This window comes from Dipodomys ordii, unplaced genomic scaffold (genome assembly GCF_000151885.1).
Source record: "Dipodomys ordii isolate 6190 unplaced genomic scaffold, Dord_2.0 Scaffold231, whole genome shotgun sequence".
Taxonomy (NCBI): Eukaryota; Metazoa; Chordata; class Mammalia; order Rodentia; family Heteromyidae; genus Dipodomys; species Dipodomys ordii.
Genome location: NW_012267447.1, coordinates 450,558 through 470,993, shown reverse-complemented (window position 1 = coordinate 470,993; position 20,436 = coordinate 450,558). Strand labels below are relative to the sequence as shown.

The 20,436-nt window shown below is 45.8% G+C and overlaps 2 protein-coding genes across 2 annotated transcripts in view; one reads left to right on the top strand and one right to left on the bottom strand.

The window, feature by feature from the left end:
• Positions 1-13,651, top strand: part of Ribc1 (RIB43A domain with coiled-coils 1) — a 15,056-nt gene extending 1,405 nt beyond the window's left edge. Inside the window, exons 3-7 of the mRNA XM_013035922.1 lie at positions 5,924-6,040; positions 9,306-9,387; positions 12,233-12,351; positions 13,030-13,424; positions 13,543-13,651. Of these exons, the coding sequence (XP_012891376.1) occupies positions 5,924-6,040; positions 9,306-9,387; positions 12,233-12,351; positions 13,030-13,424; positions 13,543-13,624 (795 nt within the window). The 3' untranslated portion in view covers positions 13,625-13,651. The remainder of the gene's footprint in view (positions 1-5,923; positions 6,041-9,305; positions 9,388-12,232; positions 12,352-13,029; positions 13,425-13,542) is intronic.
• Positions 13,652-14,190: 539 nt separating this feature from the next.
• Hsd17b10 (hydroxysteroid (17-beta) dehydrogenase 10) lies at positions 14,191-17,758 on the bottom strand. The gene is made up of 6 exons (XM_013035920.1): positions 17,684-17,758; positions 17,170-17,334; positions 15,834-15,998; positions 15,127-15,255; positions 14,945-15,053; positions 14,191-14,511 (listed from the first exon to the last, which is right to left on the bottom strand). The coding sequence occupies exons 1-6, from the start codon at positions 17,708-17,710 to the stop codon at positions 14,321-14,323; spliced, it is 786 nt and encodes a 261-aa protein (XP_012891374.1). The 5' UTR covers positions 17,711-17,758; the 3' UTR covers positions 14,191-14,320.
• Between the last annotated feature and the right edge of the window lie 2,678 nt (positions 17,759-20,436).

Below are 20,436 nucleotides of genomic sequence, written 5' to 3'. Positions count from 1 at the left end.
TGCAATGCTTGGTAAGAAATGTACGCATTATCCTGCCCATGCAATTGTAACCCCTCTGTACAGTACGTTCACAAATAAAATAAAATTAAATTAAAAAAAAAAGAAAATGTGTGTACAAGTTTGCTAGTCCTAGGACTTGAACTGAGGGCCTGGGCACTGTACCTGAGCTTTTGTGTTCAAGGCTAGTGCTCTACCACTCGAGCTACACCTCTACTTCCAACTTTTTGGGTAGTTAATTGGAGATAATTGTCACAGACTTTCCTGCCCAGTTCGTCTTTGAACCACAATCCTCAGATCTCAGCCTCCTGAATAAGATTACAGGCATGAGCCTCTGGCACCTGGTGAAGAAAGGATTTTTAATGTTTTCACTATAAAGAAATAGGGCTGGGAAGGTGGCTCAATGGTAGAGTGCTTGCCTTACATGCATGAGGCCCTGGATTCGATTCCTCAGCACCACATAAGCAGAAAAGCCAGAAGTGGTGCTGTGGCTCAAGTGATAGAGTGCTAGCCTTGAGCTGAAGAGCTGAGGGACAGCGCCCAGGCCCAGAGTTCAGGCCCCAAGACCGACAAAAAAAAAAAAGGAAATGATAAATGCTTGAGGAGATGTTTACCTATTTGAACATTATACAATGTATATGCATATGTAAATATGTTTAATTTTTGTGTTTATTATTTTTTAATGCAACTAAAATGAACAAAAGAAATAAATGGGCCAGGCACCTATGGCTCACATCTGCAATCTTAGCTACTCAAAAAGCAAAGAGCTGAGAATCAATGGTTCAAAGCCATACTGGGCAGCAAAGTTGATGAGACTCATCTAAAATAAATTACAAAAAGAGCCATAAGTGCAGCTGTGGCGCAAGTGGTAGAACACTAGCCTTGAGCAAGAAAAGCTGAGGGACAGTGCCCAGGTCCTGAAATCAAGACTGTCAAAAATAAAAATTAGGGGCTGGGAAGATGGCTCAGTGGTAGAGCGCTTGCCTTGCATGCCTGAGGCCCTGGGTTCGATTCCTCAGCACCATATAAGCAAAAAGAAAAAAAGCCAGAAGTGGTGCTGTGGCTCAAGTGGTAGAGCGCTAGCCTTGAGCTGAAGAACTGAGGGACAGCGCCCAGGCCCAGAGTTCAGGCCCCACGACAGGACCCAAAAAAAAAATAAATAAAATAAATAAAAATTAAAGAACTAAATGGATATTTCACAGTAGGAATAAGGAAAAAATGATCAAACATTTGGAAAGATAAGCTTCAATAGCAATGGACCTAGAACAAATCATGTTGTATTTGGTAAGCCATGTTCAGAGAGAAATGGTGCATGTTTTTTCTCATATGCAGAAGCTGTGGCTCAAAGTGATAGAGCACTAGCCTTGAACAAAAAGATCTCAGGGACAACACCTAAGCCAAGTTCTAGTTCAAGTCCCAGTACCAGCATATATACAAATAAATGAGTACTAGCAAGCATGCGCGCGTGCACACACACACATACACACACAAACCACCAGATAATATCCTTTTTTTGTCGGTCATGGGGCCTGAACTCTGGGTCTGGGCACTGTCCCTCAGCTCTTCAGTTCAAGGCTACCACCTGAGCCATAGCACCACTTCCAGCTTTTTCTGCTTATGTGGTACTGAGGAATCGAACCCAAGGCCTCATGCATGCAAGGCAAGCACTCTACCACTGAGCCACCTTCCCAGCCCTGGTAATATCCTTTTATTTACTGTGTCTGACTGTTAAAGAGATAAAATGATCAATAAAAATTTGCCTTTTTTGTGCTGGTCCTGGGGCTTGAACTCAGGGACTGGGTACTGTTCCTGAGCTTGTTTTGCTCCAGGCTATCACTCTAACTCTTGAGCCACAGCTCTTCTTCTGGCAGCTTTTGTTGTTAATTGGAAATAAGAGTCTCATAGACTTTCTTGCCCTGGCTGGCTTTGAATTGAGATCCTCAGATCTCACCCTCTTAAGTAGCTATGATCATAGATGTGAGCCAAGGGCACCCAGCCTGGCAGGTTCCATCTTTCTTCTCTATCCACAGTCAACTAGCTGTGAGTGGCTAGTAAGTAAAAGGCATAATTTTATTGTCTGGCTTGCCAAAGTCAAAACCGGGTTTTTAGACCACAAGCCCAAGCTCTAGGAGTCCCAAGTTAGGTCACCCCCATATGACAAAGAGACATGGTGAAGGGCAGAGAAAGGAGATTTACTACATGGCAGACATGAGAAGACAGTACTTTAGTACATTCTCAGCTATCTTTCCCCAGCCTAATGGTTTATAAAGTTCAAAAATAACAATATGGTCTGGGAAGGTAGCACAGTAGTACAGTCCTTGCTTTGCAAGCATGGGTTCGATTCCTCAGCACCACATAAACAGAAAAAGCCAGAAGTGGCCCTGTGGCTCAAGTGGTAGAATGCTAGCCTTGAGCTGAAGAGCTGAGGGACAGCTCCCAGGCCCAGAGTTCAGGATCCACAACCGACAAAAAAATAAGAATAAGGATAGCTGGGTGCTGGTGGCTCACACCTGTAATCCTAGCTACTCAGGAGGCTGAGATCTGAGGATCACAGTTAAAAAGAAGCCTGGGCAAGAAAAGTCCATGAGACTCTTATCTCCAATTAACCACCAGAAAATAGGAAGTGGCACTCTGGCTCAAAGTGGTAGAGCACTAGTATTGAGCTGAAGAGCTGAGGGACAGTACCCAGGCCTAGAGTTCAAGCCCCACAACCAACAAAGAAAAGAAAAAAGAAGATTTCACCAGGCACTGGTGACTCACACCTGTGATCCTAGCTACTCAGGAAGCTGAGAACTGAGGATTACGATTTGAAGCTAGCCAGGGAAAGCCTATGAGACTCTTATTTCCAATTAAGCACCAAAAAATGGTTGGAAGTGGTGCTATGGATTAAGTGGTAGAGCTCTAGCCTTGAGGGAAAAAAGCTCAGGGACAGTGCTCAGGCCCTGATTTCAACTCCACTATCAGCAAAACCAAAAAGATGTTATTTGGAGAGTTATACACATACATACATATGTACACATATACAGTATGTGTATAATCAGTGCTATTTTTGAAAGAAGAGTGAATGAAGGAAAAGTAGGGATTAAAAGATGCTTCTGACTGAGTTGGTGAATAGTAATGCCAAATTTACTTACTAATAGGAATTGACTGGAGCATAACAACAAAAATGGCCATGTAACCTGGCACTTGTGGCTCTCACCTATAATCCTAGACACTAGGAGGCTGGTCTGAGAATTACAGTTTGAAGTCAGCACCTACTCTGGGCAGGAAAGTCTGTGAGACTCTTGTTTCCAATTCAGCACTAAAAAGCCAGATGTGGAGCTGTGGCTCAAGTGATAGAGAAAAAAAAAAAAAGCTCATTGACAGTGACCAGGCCCTAAGTTCAAGCCTCAGACCCAGCACAAAAGAATGGCCATATTGGGGCGGGGGAGGGGGGGGAGGCTGGGAAGGGATGTGAAGGGTAAACAAAGGAGGCTACAATGCTTGATAGGAAATGTACTCATTATCTTGCCCATGTAATTGTAACCCCTCTGTACAGTATGTTCACAATAAAAAAAAAAAAAGAATGGCCATATTATCAATGGCTTTGAGGCTGAGAAAGGTAAGTAGGGTCAAATTATAAAGAACCTTATAAATCTAGCAAAAGGGGAGATAGACTTTATCCTAAGCACTAGAGAGCCATTTGCTTTAAAAATGATTTTTTTTCAGACTCTACAGCTGTTTTATTTAAACAGGCTGCAGCTCGGGCCTCGTCCTACACTCCGACACAGTGGAGCCTAGGAGGAGAGCCCTGAGCTAAGGATTTGCAGGTCTGATATAGTCACACAATCAACCAGGTGTTTTGGTTACCACCACATGTTGCTTTGCTAGACAGAAACTAGCAACACGTGGTGGTCACTGCCTCTTTCATATTTGTTTGCCTTCCCAAAGTCTTGGGGATGCCTGAAGCAGCGGGACTGGTCCAGTAGTCCTACCAAATTTCCAAATTGTCTCCCATAGACACCCCATTGGCTTGCCCATGGTCTAATCTTAAGGCTCTCTGGCTGACTCGTTTACGGTCAAAGAAAACTGGCTTGTTTGCCTACCAAAATCTGGCCTCACTAAACAATGGCTACCATTGGCCTAAATTCAGAACTATTTTACTGGTTTAAATAATTCTCCAATGAAACGGAGAGGAGTCCACGGTCCCCCTCACCCAAGCCCTCCTCCATCTCTACTCCAGAGACACCCCTCCCCTCTACTGGTCCTGCCCTGTTCATCAAGTTCTTCTCTGCCATAAAACTCCTAGTCATCTCCTCTAACTTTCCTTGTCTTGTAGCAGGTCAATCTGTCTCTCTCTCTCCCCTTTTGTCTAAGCCTTTTTCCACTTTGCTCTAGTAGCTACATTCTTTCCCTCTGCAGTCAGTAAACTGTCCTCTCTAAGCAAACTCCCTTTGTGCCTAAAAATGACTTTTTTTCTGATACTGGAGTTTGAATTCAGGGCTTCACTCTCATTTGCTCAGCAGGTGCTCTACCACTTGAGCCATACCTCCAAGACTCAAAGTTTTTAAGCTGAGGAATGCCATGTAGTACCAGGCAAAGAAGAGAGAAGTGGAGTAAGGAAGTCAGCAAGACTCCTGGGAATATGCTTGATATTAAGACTATGTATGCCTGAATTAGGGTAGTGACAGAAGATACGCAGATAGGACATTTTTTTGGGGGGTCCGGTTGTGGGGCCTGAACTCTGGGCCTGAGCGCTGTCCCTCAGCTCTTCAGCTCAAGGCTAGTGCCCTACCACTCGAGCCACAGCGTCACTTCCGGCTTTTTTCTTGTTGTTTATGTGGTGCTGAGGAATCAAACTCAGGGCCTCAGGCATGCAAGGCAAGCGCTCTACCACTGAGCCACCTTCCCAGCCCCAGGAAATTTTTATTAGGAAGTAAAATTAGAAGAATCTTTTCTGTGTGTATGCTGGTACTGGGGTTGAATTCAAGGCCTGGATGCTGTCCCTGAGCTGCTTTTGCTCAAGGCTAATGCTCTACCACTTAAGATACAAGTCCACTATCGTTTGTTTTTTTTAATAGGTTTTCGGGAGGCGGGAGTTGTTTTTGTTTTTGTCAGTCATGGGGCTTGAACTCTGGGCTTGGGCACTGTCCCTCAGCTCTTCAGCTCAAGGTGAACACTTTACCACTTGAGCCACAGCACCACTTCCAGTTTTGGTATTGTTTATTGGAGATGAGTCCCATGGACTTTCCTGCCCAGGCCGGCTTTGAACTGCAATCCTCAGATCTCAGCCTCCTGAGTAGCTAGGATTACAGGCATGAGCCACCAGAGCCCAGGTTTTAATATTTTTATTGGGTATGAATCTCATGGACTTTACTGCCAGGTCAAGCTTTGAAACTTGATCCTTAGATCTCATCTCCTGATTTGCTAGGATTACTGGGGTGAACCACTGGTGCCTGGCAAAAAAAAAAAAAAACTTGCTTTTTTCTTAAACATTTTAAACATTTAAACATTTTTTTTTTTTTTGTCGGTCGTGGGGCTTGAACTCTGGGCCTGGGCGCTGTCCCTCAGCTCTTCAGCTCAAGGCTAGCGCTCTACCACTTGAGCCACAGCACCACTTCCGGTTTTCTGGTGGTTTATTGGAGATAGGAGTCTCATGGTCTTTCCTGCCTGGGCTGGCTTTGAACCGCGATCATCAGATCTCAGCCTCCTGAGTAGCTAGGATTACAGGCGTGAGCCACCAGCGCCCGGCTTTGCTTTTTTCTTTTGTAGTAATGGGGATTGAACTCAGGGCTTTAAGTTTGCTAGACAGATGCTCTACCAATGAGTTATTCCTCTGACTTCAGTAGGAGTCTTAATTGGTGAGATAGTGTAGGGAAAAAGGAATGGATATGGGATGTAGTCAAGGTCAGCCCTGATGGGTCATTCTATCTCCTCCTCATTCCAGATGTATAAGGTAGACCTTTCAGTGGATCCCAAGGAGGTGGCAGCTATCGTCGCTCGAAGAAATCGAGAAAGAGAGAGGCAAAGCCGAATTTTCAATGTGCGGAACCGAACTATAGGGGTGAGTGGGTAATGGTGGGCTATTTAACAGGATGGAAGCCACCCTACTCTTACATTAAGGAAGGAATGTAGCAGTGTTCATTACAGGCCTTCTCCCTGACTCAAGCAATCCTAAAGGCTGGACAGGAAGTAGAGAGGACATACTCACAGACCTGGAAAAGGGTTTAGAAGAGGGATGTGGCAGTACAGAGGAAGAGACAGCTGGCTCTTTTCTGGTCAGCTCTGAGCCATGTGGCCTGATCTTTGAGAAATGGGCAGTATGGAGTTCAAAAATGCAAAAGGAATAATTGGACGAAGCTGGGCACTGGTGGCTCACACCTGTAATCCTAGCTACTCAGGAGGCTGATCTGAGGATAGCAGTTTGAGACCAGCCCAGACAGGAATGTCTGTGAGACACTTATCTCCAATTAACCACCCGAAAAAGGCCAGAAATGGAGCTGTGACTCTAGTGGTAGAACACTAGCCTTGAGTAAAAACAAGTTCGGGGATAATGCCCAGGCCTTGAGTTCAAGCCCCAGGACTGACACCATCTTCCTACCCCCCCAAAAATTAATATTACATATGCCTAAGATATTTCCACAAGGCTAAATAAGATAACTCCAGCATGAGAGATATAGATTATACTCTTTCGTATTCCCCACCCCCTTTTATAATATTCTGAATACAGCTTTTTCTTTATTCTGTCACACTGTAGTTTGAACTCATGGCCTTGAGCCTGCTAAGCAGGTACTCTATGATTTGAGTCTCACACACCCAGTCCTTTACAGTGCCACTTCCAGTTTTCTGGTGGTTTATTGGAGATAAGAGTCTCGCAGACTTTCCTGCCCAGACTGGCTTTGAACCGAGATCCTCAGATCTCAGCTTCCTAGGTAGCTAGGATTACAGACATGAGCCACTGGCGCCTGGCTACCCAGTCCTTTTTATTTGAAAATTTTCAAATAAATTATGATTAAAAAAGAAAATATTGATATCTTAAGAAATCAAACAGGAAGCCAGATGCTAGTGGTTTATGCTGTAATCCTAGCTACTCAGGAGGCTGGGATCTGAGAATCTCTCTCGGTTTGAAGACAGCCACAACAGACAAATCAGAGACTCATATTTCCAAAGGAAGGAAGGAGGGAGGGAGGGAGGGAAGGAAAGAAGGAAGGAAGGAAGGAAAAAGAGAAAGAAAAGAGAAAGAAAGGAAGAAAGAAAAAGAGAAGGAAGGAAGGAAAGAGAGAGGGGGAGAGAGGAAGGAAGGAAGGAAGGAGGCAAGGAAGGAAGGGAGGGAAGGAAGGGAGGGAAGAAAGGGAAGGAAGGAAGGAAAAAGAGAAAGAAAAGTGAAAGAAAGAAGGAAAAGAAAGAAAGAAGAAAGGAAGGAAAAAATAAAGGAAGAAAGGGAAGGGAAGGAGGGAGGGAGGAAGGGAGGGAGGGAAGGAACAGAAGGAAGGGGAGGGAAGAAGAAAAGAGAAATCTGGGCTGGGAAGGTGGCTCAGTAGTGGAGTGCTTGCCTTGCATTCATGAGGCCCTGGGTTCAATTCCTCAGCACCACATAAGCAGAAAAAGCCGGAAGTAGTGCTCTGGCTCAAGTAGTAGAGAGCTAGCCTTGAGCTGAAGAGCTGAGGGACAGCACCCATGCCCAGAAGTCAGGCCCCATGATCAACAAAAAATTTAAAAAAGGTAAGGGACAATTCTAGGCCCTGTGTTTGAAAGATGTCAGGTGCCTGTGACCCACACCTGTAATCCTACTCAGGAGGTTGAGATCCTCAGATCACAGTTCAAAGCTAGCCCAGGCAGGAAAGTCTGAGACTCTTATCTCCAATTAATTACAGAAAAAGTCAGAGGTGGCACTGAGGCACAAGTGGTAGAGTGCCAGCCTTGAGCAAAAAAGTAGCATAGGGACATTGCCCAGGCCCAGAGTTCAAGCCCTAGGACTGGGGGAAAAAAGGAAGAAAGAAATCCAGATGGCAAGTATTTCTTCAAAACCTGTGCCAAGAACTGTCTTGGGCAGTGGAGATACAAAGGTAACTAAGACCAGGCCTCTGCTGTGAAACAGCTTGCAGAATACAAGATAAGAAGCAAACTTCAATATAATGTGGACAATAGGTCCAAGATTATGGGAGTAGAACCTGCTCAACTGGATTTTTTGTTGTTGTTGTTTTGTTTTCTGCCAGGCCGGGGCTTGAACTCTGGGTCTGGATGCTATTCCTGAGTTTTTATGCTCAAGGCTAGTGCTCTACCACTTCAGCTACAGTTTCACTTCCAGCTTTTTTGGTGGTTAAATGGAGATGAGATTTTCCTGCCCAGTCTGGCTTCAAAGCACGATCTTCAGATCTCAGCCTCCTGAATAGTTAGAATTACAAGTGTGACCCACTAGTGCTGAGCTCTGAGTGTGTGTGTGTGTGTGTGTGTGTACACACTGGTACTGGGGATTGAACTCAGGGCCTGGTGTGTGTGTGTGTGTGTGTGTGTGTTGAACTCAGGGCCTGGGCACTGTCCCTTAGGTTTTTCCCTCAAAGCTGAGCTGAGCACTCTACCACTTGAGCCACACACAACTCCACCACTTCTGGCTTTTTGCTGGTTAATTCACAATGTATCTTATGAACTTTCCTTCCTGGGTTGGCCTCACTCTCTAGAGTAGCTAGGATTGATTATAGGCGAGCCCACTAGCATCCAGCCCTCAGCTGGTCTTGAACAGTGAATTGTAGTTTGAATAAAGAAGGATGGAAAGTGTCCCAAGGAAAAAGAGTAACTTGAACAAAGGTTATAGGTTTAAAGTTAGCCTAGCATGTTCAGGGAATGGGAACCAAAGTTCCTAATGCTTGGGTGAGGAGAGAGAGAGAGGAAAAGGTGACAAACAGATGAAGGAAGAGGAAGTGAAGAGGTTAGGCCATGGAGATTTACAAGCCACTTTTTTTTTTTGGTCGGTCATGGGACTTGAACTCTGGGCCTGGGCACTTTCCCTCAGCTCTTCAGCTCAAGGCGAGTGCTCTACCACTTGAACCACAGCACCACTTCCAGCTGTTTCTGTTTATGTGGTGCTGAGGAATCGAACCCAAGGCCTCATGCATGCAAAGGAAGCACTCTACCACAGAGCCACTTCCCAGCCCTTACAAGCCACTTTCAGGAGTTAGAACATGGAGTTCTACAACTGCTCAGAGGATTTTAGGTTCCAGGGAGTTTTCAAAGGATTTTCAAAGAAGAAAGATCTAAGTAGCTCCTCTTAGAGCACTCAAAGTTCCCTGTTGAGCCCCTACTCTGACTTAGCACCTTTCTTTGGGATTCAGGTGGATGTTGCAGCTTTAAACCAACAGGTGGAGGAACGAAGACTCCGGGAAGCAAGAGAACAAAGCAAGGAGGTTGCTTATGGTAAATACCCAAATATAGGGCAACACAAGACAGTAAACCAAGAACCTGAGTGGGCTGGGATAGGGCAGTTCTGCCTCTGAATGGTCCTTGAGAACAGAGGCCATGCTACAGGGCTCTGTCTTTCCAGTAATTCCTTCTCCATGCCCCTACCCATAACCCCTAGGTACCATGCAGGTACAGAATGACCTAGTGGCCCAGATGATTGAAAGGCAGGAGGCAGAAAGAACACAGCAAATGGCCAAGAAAATGCTGAATTTTTGGGAGCAGAAACAGCAGGCCGAACAACATAATTATGCACATGAGTTTAACCTTTGGAATACAAGCGCTCCCTTTGAATTATCTGCCTGTCTCAAAAGCAATGATCGCAACTGTGGCCAAACCAATATGCAACACCCCTACTTTGGGGATAACATGAATAGAGCCTCATGCCTGAGAGCACATCAGGAACACCTCAAAAATGAACTGGATAAGCAGCTGCAAGATCAAGAGCGAATCAGAGCTGAGGAGGCTCGTGTGGGTAAGCAGAAAGTTTCCTGGACTCAGAGACTTAGTAGGGAGCTCACCTAGAGCCGAACTGTGTGGGAAGGTGGTTGCCCATAGGACTGATGATGAGAGATTTAGGCTGTGGTGATTATTTATGATCAGCCTGGTATTCCATTACCTGAGTACAACAATGTGCTTAATAGCTTTGCTATTGTTAGCTGATTTGGACAAATGAATGTTCCTCTTTGCACTTCAGTTTCTTTGGTCGGGGGGCACAGCATTGAGACAGTATCTTGCTATGTAGCACAGGCTAGCCTTCTGCTACATAGCCTTCAATTTGTTATCCTTCTGCCTCAAACCTTTGAGTGCTGGAATTACAGACATGTACACCACATCCAGTTCAGTCTCTCCATCTTTAAAATGGGAATTATAAAAAAATAAAATGGGAATTATAATATGTGTCGCATAGAAGAGCTACTATTATATTTTTTTTGCCAGTCCTGGGACTTGAACTCAGGGCCTGGGTACTGTCTCTGAGCTTCTTTCACTCAAGGCTAGCACTCTACCACTTGAGCCAATGTGCCACTTCTGGCTTTTTCTGTTTATGGTACTTGAGGAATCAAACCCAGGGTTTCATGCATGCTAAGCAAGCACTCTACCACTAAGCCACCTTCCCATCCCTACTATGATTTTTTTATTTATTTTTTGTTGGTCATGGGGCTTGAACTCTGGGCCTGGGTGCTATCCCTGAGCTCTTCAGCTTGAGGTGAGCGCTCTACCACTTGAACCACAGCACCACTTCCAGTTTAATTGGAGATAAAAGTCTCATGGTCTTTCCTGCCCGGGCTAGCTTTGAACCGTAATCCTCAAACCTCAGCCTCCTGAGTAACTAGAGGAGTGAGCCACTAGCGCCCGGCACTATTATGATATTTTTGATGGCCACACGCTTCTATTTCATTAGAGAAAGCCCTTTAAGGCTAAGGACTATAGCTTATCTATTGAAACTGTTCACCTTTCACATCATCACAATGTCAGGCCCTCAAACAGGAGGATCAATGTGTGACTAGAATGGAATGAAATGTTAGTACCTTTGCTAGTGCTATGCCCTCTGCCTGTTATTTGCTCTTTTTGCCTGTACACAAAATCTACTTCAAGATTACCTTCTAAGCTGGGCACCTGTGCTCATGCTTATAATCCTAGCTAAGATCTGGAATCTAGCAGCTGGAAGCCAGCTCAAGCAGAAAAGTCCATGAGAAGCCGGGCGCTGGTGGCTCACGCCTGTAATCCTAGCTACTCAGGAGGCTGAGATCTGAGGATCGCGGTTCAAAGCCAGCCCGGGCAGGAGAGACCGTGAGACTCCTATCTCCAATAAACGACCAGAAAACCAGAAGTGGCGCTATAGCTCAAGTGGTAGAGTGCTCGCCTTGAGCTGAAGAGCTGAGGGACAGCGCCCAGGCCCAGAGTTCAAGCCCCACGACCGACAAAAAAAAAAAAAAAAGAAAAGTCCATGAGACTCTATCTTCAATTAACCAGCAAAAACTGGGCTGCCAGGGTGACTCAAATGGCAAAGTGGGTGCTGGGAAGGTGGCTCAGCGGTGGAGTGCTTGCCTTGCATGCATGAGGCCCTCGGTTCGATTCCTCAGCAACACATAAGCAGAAAAAGCCAGAAGTGGGGCTGAGGCTCAAGTGGTAGAGCACCGGTCTAGAGCTGAAGAGCTAGAGGACAGCGCCCAGGCCCAGAGTTCACGCCCCACAACCGACAAAAAAAAAAAAAATGGCAAAGTGCCTTCTGTGAGCAAGCAATCCAAGAGAGGGCAAGGCCTGAGTTCAAGCTCTGGTAGTGACTGGCAAAAAAAAAGGGAAAAAGAAAAAAATATATCATCTCTTGGAAGCCTTCTACTATCCAAAGTCACTATCCAAAGTTTTTGTGTTTTGTTTTGATGCTAGGGATTGAACCCAGAGCTTCACACATTCGAAGCATGTACCCAGTCCTGGGAGCCTTCATAATAATGCCTTTGTGTACATGTCTGCTATTGTCCTTATTAGACTGTAATCTGATTGTTTGACCTGTTTCCCCCACTAGAGAGAGGGCTCTCTAAATACAAGATCTGCTTCCATGGTGTCCTAAGAACCTAACACATGGCCATTAGACTAAGGGTCAAAAAGATGAAATGATTTACTCAAGGTCACACAGCTTGTAAGTCAAAGCTTTATTTTGTCTGAAATTTCTGAAGGTTGGCTATCACTAGTCTTCTCCTAAACATTTATACCAGAACACAAAACTTGTTGAATAAATAGCTGTAGGAATATACCAGGAATGTAGTTAGCCAGTATGGTGCTGTGACCATATTTTTCTGTGTAGATATGCTCAGCGACCAGCTTCGTCTGGCCATGGACAAGCAGGCTGCTCATATGGCCAAACTGGAGGAGTCCTATCGTGTGGCCCTTATGACTGCCACAGCTAATGCCAACAAAGCCCAGGTACGGCCTGAATCAGCCAGTGCACTGGGCCCCTCCCCAATTCTCTAACCAAAGTCCTGGGGAATCTTAGCCACATCTTTCCCTTCACAATTCTCTTTTTTGTTGTTGTTGTTGGGTTTTTTTTTTTTGGGTCCAGTCGTGGGGCCTGAAATCTGGGCCTGGACGCTGTCCCTCAGCTCTTCAGCTCAAGGCTAGCGTTCTACCACTTGAGCCACAGCGCCACTTCCGGCTTTTTTCTTTTTGCTTATGTGGTGCTGAGGAATTGAACCCAGGGCCTCATGCATGCAGGCAAGTGCTCTACCACTGAGCCACCTTCCCAGCCCCCCCCTTCACAATTCTCAAAGCAACACTAACGTTCTCATTTGCCTGAGGACTCTCCCTCTACTTAAATTCCTCCTTAGGGCACAAGTAGCCTCTCCCTACCTCCAGACCAAGGATGACATGAGAACAGAATATGACCCTTTCATGCCTAGCCTCTTGTCTAACAAGCTGCCTTCCTAGATGCAGAGAAATTTCCTCATTCTAAGCTTCCTAACCCCCACCCTTAGGGTCAATAAAAGACTATACAGGGGCCTTCCTTCCCTCTGAGATGGAGTAGAAACAAGTTTTGCCCACCTCTGTGACTGACAGTTCCCTGAAGTTGGGCACCCCAATACTGACATTTGGGGTTCTCACCAGGCAACTAAGATAGCAGATCGGCAGCACCGTGAGCAATGGTACCAACAGGAAACCAACCGAATGGAGATCCAGAATCAAGTCACCAGTGATATGCTGACTGAGAACCCTCAGGTGGCTCAACATCCTACGAATCCCAACCGGGTCCTGCCCTATTGCTGGAAAGGTATGACTCCAGAGCAGCGAGCTGCTATCAGGAAAACACAAAGGATTCAATCCTATGAGAAGGAGGTGCAGCGTGAGGCTGAAAAACAACTGACTAATGAATGGGACAACCAAAGAATACATTTGGCACAGGCAGCACAGGAGCTCGAAGAGCAGGAGAGGGAATTATGTGCCGAATTTCGACGAGGACTAGGTTCCTTTAATCAGCAGCTGGCCAGCGAGCAAAGTACTCAGTGAGTTCTAAGGGGTAGCAATGGGCCATGAAGTTAAGGGAGGGTGGAGTGAGACTTTGAGGATCAGGGAGAGAGGGAAAGCACATGAGCTGAACTTATTTTTGAACTTCTTTCACAGCCAAAATCATTTGAATTCAATGATATATGCCAGTCAACCAACAGCCCAATATTACATGCAGTTCAACAGCAGCAGCCGCTGAGCTCAAGATGGTCCTCTCTCCCTTTTTCCTACCACATTTGGTGACGGTTAGGAGTCGAAAAGAAAAATGCTGCATAAATCACTTCAATCCATATCCCAATGGGAGAGAGAAATAAGCCAATACCCCCACCTTCTACCCTAGGTAATAAAGTTATTCACCAAAAATCAAGGCCATGTGTTGTTAACGGGATGCTGTTTTTGTGTGTGGCAGTATGGGGATTGAACTCAGGCCTGGAGTGCTAGCCCTTAGCTTTTGTGCCCAAGGCTGGCACTCTACTACTTGAGCCACAGCTCCATTTCTGGCTTTTTACTGGTTAAGTAGAGATAAGAGTCTCACAGATTTTCCTGCCTAGGCTGGCTTAGAACCATGATCTTCAGATCTCAGTTTCCTGAATAGCTAAGATTGCAGGGGGGAGAGCCCCCAGAGCCCAGCTTAACAGGATACTTTTTGTAAAGTATGAGGTACTGTCTTTCCCACCCCATCCTTAGGCAGTGAGCATCCGACCCTGTCAGAGCATTTATTTTTCTTCCCCAGGTCAGTTCCCCCAGCACATAGCACTGCTCACATCATGTGAAAAAGAATTTATTAGGCACAGAAGGTGGCTGGTGGCCAGTTACAAAATGGTTATCAGGCTTCTTCCAAGCTGTATAGAACTTCAGGGGAAAGTGAAAGCCTGTGTTTCCCTTCCTGCTCCCTTCATGGCTGCATGCGAATAGCCCCATCCAGTCGGATGACCTCTCCATTGAGGAATGGGTTCTCGATTATGGTCTGTACCAGATGAGCATACTCAGCAGGGTCCCCAAGTCGGCTGGGAAAGGGTACTTGGCTGCCCAAGAAGTTGCGCACCTTCTCTGGAAGGGTGGCCAGCAGTGGGGTGCCAAACAAACCTAGACAAGACAGCCAGAGTCAAAGACCCACCCTTGGTTTTTTTGTTTTGTGCTAGTCCTGGAGCTTGAACTCAGGGCCTGGGTGCTGTCTCTGAGCTGCTTTTGCTCAAGACTGGCATTCCACCACTGAGCCACAGCTCTACTTCTGGCTTTTTCAGTAGTTTATTGGAGGTAAGAGTCTCACAGACTTTTCCTCCCAGGCTGGCTTCAAGATCACAGATCTCAGCCTCCTACATAGCTAGGATTATAAATTTGAGCAACCAGCACCCAGCCAGACCCTTGTTTAATATATTTACTTAATTCTTCCTCACCTTAGCTCTCTACTTCTTAGTATTTCCCTGTGGCCCAGAGATATAAGACTGCTGTTGCTTAGGTGGTGAATACCTTCCCCTCCCAACTATGTATGTGTGTCAGGAAGAGAGCAAATGCCTACCTGGAGCAATGGTCATAACTCGGATGCCAACAGGAGCCAGATCCCGAGCAATGGGCAGTGTCATGCTCACTATGCCCCCCTTGGATGCAGAATATGCAGCTTGTCCAACCTGGGAGAGACAAGGTCATAGTTGGGAAGGGCCCCAACAAGTCTCCGAGGAGATACAAGCCCTGCCCACGTACCTGACCCTCAAAGGCAGCCACACTGGCAGTGTTGATGATAACCCCACGTTCGCCTCCTTGGTCTGCTTCATTCTGGCCCATCTCACTAGCAGCCAAGCGGATCACATTGAAGGTGCCTACGAGATTCACCTGGAGGGTGAGGAAAGATATGTACAGAATCTGAAAGACAACCTTTTTTCTCCCCCTTTATGCCCATACTAGGGCCTAAACTCAGGTACTCGTGTCCTGCTTAGCTTTTCCGCTCAAAGCTGGCTCTCTGCCACTTGAACCAAAACTCTACTTCTAGCTTTTTGCTGCTTAATTGGAGATAAGAGTGTTTTGACTTTGTCTGCCTGGGACTGGCTTCCAACTATGATCCTCAGATCTCAATCTTCTGATCAGCTAACAGCTGTGATTTACCAGATTCCAGCTAAATTTCTTTCTTTTTTTGGGAGGGGGGGTCCAGTCGTGGGGCCTGAACTCTGGGCCTGGGTGCTGTCCCTCAGCTCTTCAGCTCAAGGCTAGTGCTCTACCACTTGAGCCACAGTGCCACTTCCAGCTTTTTTCCTTTCGCTTATGTGGTGCTGAGGAATCGAACCCAGAGCCTCAGGCATGCAAGGCAAGCGCTCTACCACTGAGCCACCTTCCCAGCCCCGAGCTAAACTTCTTATACATAGGTGTACCAGACACTTCTTATTCTTACCCCTGGAGAACCTCTAAGGCCTTACATTAAGAACTCGCTGGAAGTCCTCCAAAGTATGGGCCATGTTCTTCTTTGCATTGTATGTCTTAATGGCCACTGCAATACCTGCACAGTTGACCGCCACATCTACACGGCCAAACTTTTCTTTTGCTAGATTCAGAGCTGCTTGAACGTCCTTCTCAGAGGTTACCTTCAAAGGGGAGAAATGGAGAAAAAAAAATCATTTCCCAGCATACACACCACTTAACCTGGGAGAGAGGAAGGCAATTGGATGGGGTTAGAATTGTGAGCAAAGAAAGAGCCAATAAAAAGATCTGGTAAAGTCTGAGAGTGAGGTCAAAGTAAAAATGTTAAGTACTGTAGAGAAGTATTGCAAAACTTTTCAAATCTATATACTGTTTTGATAAGTTCACATATCCTTAGCAATTCTTAATTGCTGTGTATGAGCATTAATACAGCCCTGTTTTGAGAATGTTCAATATGAACATAAACTACCCTTTTATTTTGTGCTGGTACTGGGGCTTTAACTCAGTGCTGTTCCTTAGCTCTTTTCCACCCAAAGCTGGTGCTCTACTGCTTGAACCACAGTTCCACTTCAGGCATTTTTGGTGGTTAAGTGGAGATTAGTCTTACAGACTCTCCTGTCCAGGTTGGCTTCAAACCTTCATGCTCAGATTTGAACCTTCTGAGTGGCTAAGCTTACAGGTATGAACCACGGCACCAGGCTTAATGTAGCTAAAAAAAAAAAAAACAGACTGGGAAGGTGGCTTTGTGGTAGAGTGCTTGTCTTGCATGCATGATGCCCTGGGTTTAATTCCTCAGCACCACATAAGCAGAAAAAGCTGAAGTGGTGCTGTGGCTCAAGTGGTAGAGTGCTAGACTTGAGCTGAAGAGCTGAGGGACAGCACCCAGGCCAGAGTTCAGGCCCGACAACTGACAAAAAAAAATAATATATATATATATATATATAATTTTTCCAAGTGTAGAATATTCTTTATAGAATTCATTTTTTACCCAGATGATGGTTCTTTTACAGACCAATAAAATAGTTGAACATTTTCACAAATAAAGTGTAACTATATCTGGGGAGAAAATTCTTATGTACTAAGATTTGATCAAGGATTATTTTTCAATTCTATAAACATAAAATTGCAGAACAAAATGTATCCCTTCTCCAAGTGATTCTAGTATATCTAATCCTCATCTCTAGTGTGAATGTCAACTCTGGAGAGTCCTTATGCAGGTGCTCCCAAAGTACTAAAGACTCAAGCCAAAAGGGACAAGGAGTTCACGGGATGCCAGGTAGGGCGGTGGTGACCTTATTATGCACACGCTGGGAAAGAACAGGTGACCCTACTTACATCGGCTGGGGCAAACACACAGCCCTTTCCTAATTTCTTGGCCTGGGCCTCACCATCCGAGTCGGACAAGTCAAGAAGCACAGCAGTGGCCCCCTGTTTCACCAATCGCTCGGCCGTGGCCAGGCCAAGGCCAGAGGCTCCTCCGGTTATGATAGCAACCAAGCCCTGTGAAAAGCGGCACAGTCAGCCCCTACACTTTCCAGACCACCCACACCCTTTCACCAGCCCATTCCCGACTTCGGCGGGAAAGGGGGCGTGGAGACCTAACTAAGTTCCCGGTATTCAGGGACAAGACCTCCGGGCGGACCTCATCCCCCGACAGCCTATTCCACTGATCCCACTCATATTTAGCGGAGGATTCGTTCTCTCTTACTGAGCTGCAATACTGGGTTTAGTTAAGCATGATTCTTTTAGGGCCGAGAACTTCCAGCTCGTTCGCTCCTACGAGGATTCCACCTCGCAGCCACCCAGCCCACATAGCAGAGTAACCGTTAAATGCCTAGAGCAGAGTTACCTTCACGCTCCGGCACGCTGCAGCCATCTTGCGCCGCCTCACCACCTAGAGGCGTTTTTCTCTCCTCCTTAAATACTTCCATAAGGCGCTCTCTGATTGGCCGAGGGCGGGGCGGATCTATGCGGCGGGACGTTCCTCAGGACGTACGGGCGTGGCCTGCTGCGCCAGCGCCAGCGCTCTATCAACAGTTCGAACTCCTAATGGAACGATTTTCTCTTGGAGAGAGATCCCTACAGCAGCTACGCGACATTACAACATTCCCTTCGCCTCACTCTAGCTGGCTATTTGGTAGGCGGCCTGTTTCGCCGGGGAAAAGGAGAAGGGAAGTTTAAAGTGAACGTCTCAGAAAAAACTTTGAAGTATAAATAAATCTGAACTTCCTAGGAAGTGGTGCTGTGGCTCAAGTGGTCCAGTGCTCACCTTGAAACTGAAGAGCTCAAGGACAACGCCCAGGCCCAGAGTTCAAGCCCCTTAACTGACCCCCAAAAAATCTGAACTTCCTATATGCTAGACTGCAGGACACTAAGTATACCCAAAGACTCATGGAAAAAAGAGAATTAATTACACTACAGATGTACACAGGCACTTCGGGGACAGAGAAACTTAAAAAAAAAAGGAAGGAGAAAGAAAAAAAGAAAAGAAAGAAAAAAAACAGTACTGCAATCAAATCCAGGGCTTTGTGAGTGCTATGCAAGCGTTCTGCCATTGGGCTACAACTCCAGCCCAAGAAATAGATTACAGCCAGGTGCTGGTGACTCATGCCTGCAATCATAGCTACTCAGGAGGCTGAGGTTTGAGGATCATAGTTCAAAGCCAGCCTGAGCAGGAAAGTCTATGAGACATATCTCCAATTAATCACTAAAAAGTCAGAAGTGGAACTATGGCTTAAGTGGTAGAAAGCTAAAAAAAAAAAAAAAAAAGTTCAGGGACAGCAGCCAGGGCGTAAGTTCAAGCCAAGGACTGGCACAAAAAAAGAACTAGATTCCAGAACACACAAAAGGATTTTTTAAATGGAGAAGGCTGGTACCAGTGGTTCACACATGTAATCCTAGCTAGTTAGAGAGCTAAGACCTGGAGGATCTTGGTGCGAACCCAGCCTAGGCAGGAAAGTCTGTGAGACTCCTTCTACAATTAACTAGAAAAATGTTAGACTGAAGGCATGGCTCAAGTGCTGGAGACATGGCTCCAGTGGTAGAACAAAAAAGCCATTCAAGTGTTCCAAGTCCTAAATTTAAACCCTGTACACACACACACACACACACACACACACACACACACACACGTGCACGCATGCACGCACACACAGACAGACACACACACGCAGAGATTATGAGCTACAAAGCTGCATCAAAGAGAAAAATATGTTTAAGTAGAGATAAATGACATTAGATATGTATGTGGAGAACCACCAAGAGACAAAACCAAGAGACAGTCTGAGAGAGATATACTGAGATTCATGAACCCAGAGAATCAAAAATATTGCTTATCAGGTCAGACTTTGCAACTCTCCTCTGTCAATGTATATTTCTGTGTTAGGGATTGGTCCTGGGGCTTGAACTCAGATCCTGGACACTGTCCCTGAGCTTTTTTTGCTCAAGACTAGAGGTCTACAACTTAAGCCACAGCCACTTCTGGCTTTTTTTTGGTCATTAATTGTAGATAAGAGTTTCACAGGAAGTGGCACTGTGGCTCAAGTGGTAGAGAGCTTCCCTTGAGCTGAAGAGCTGAGGGACAGCGCCCGGACCCAGAGTTCAGGCCCCACGACCAACCAAAAAAAGAAAAGTTTCATGATCTTTTCTGCCAGGGCTGGCTTAGAACCTCCGGGGCTAGCTTCAAACCGTGATCCTCAGATTTCAACCTACTAAGTAGGTAGGATTACAAACATGAACCACTGGTGCCCACACCAAAATCCAGATGACACAATATAGTTTGGAGCTCAACCAGACAGTTACTTAAGACCCAAGTCATCCTAAAATAATTGTTAGCCAATCTCCCTAGAATCTTTTTTTTTTTTTTTTGGCAGTAGTGGGGCTTGAACTCTGGGTCTGGGCGCTGTCCCTGTGCTCTTCAGCTCAAGGGGAGTGCTCTACCTCTCGAGCCACAGCGCCATTTCCGGTTTTCTAGTGGTTTATTGGAAATCAGAGTCTCACAGACTTTTCTGCCCAGGCTGGCTTTGAACCATGATCCTCAGATCTCAGACTCCTGAGTAGCTAGGATTACAGGCGTGAGCCACCGGCACCCAGCTCCTACCAGAATCTTGAGCCCCATCATCTAATCTGTTTCCCTCAAATTAGAATGTTCACTTCATAAATCTCAGTTTACATTTTCTGTCTCAAAACTGCTTTATTTTTTTCTCTGTCTGAAATATCTCCGTACCTGCTGTCCTGCCCAGGAACACTTCCTTCCAGGCTTCTATGCCCATGGTTATAACACCATATTCATCAAAGCCTTTAATACCAGACTTGCAATCTGTCAACACAGAGTTCTCACATCAATTAAGAATAGTCTTCACTGGCCACTACTCTAGTAGTGGCCTCCATGTTTGTATTTTGTTCTCCCCCTAATTTTTTGGGAAACTTTCTATTGGCATGCAGAATTAAGATTAATTGTTGGGGGCTGGGAAGATGGCTCAGTGGTAGAGCGCTTGCCTTGCATGCTTGAGGCCCTGGGTTCGATTCCTCAGCACCACATAAGCAAAAAGAAAAAAGCCGGAAGTGGCGCTGTGGCTCAAGTGGTAGAGCGCTAGCCTTGAG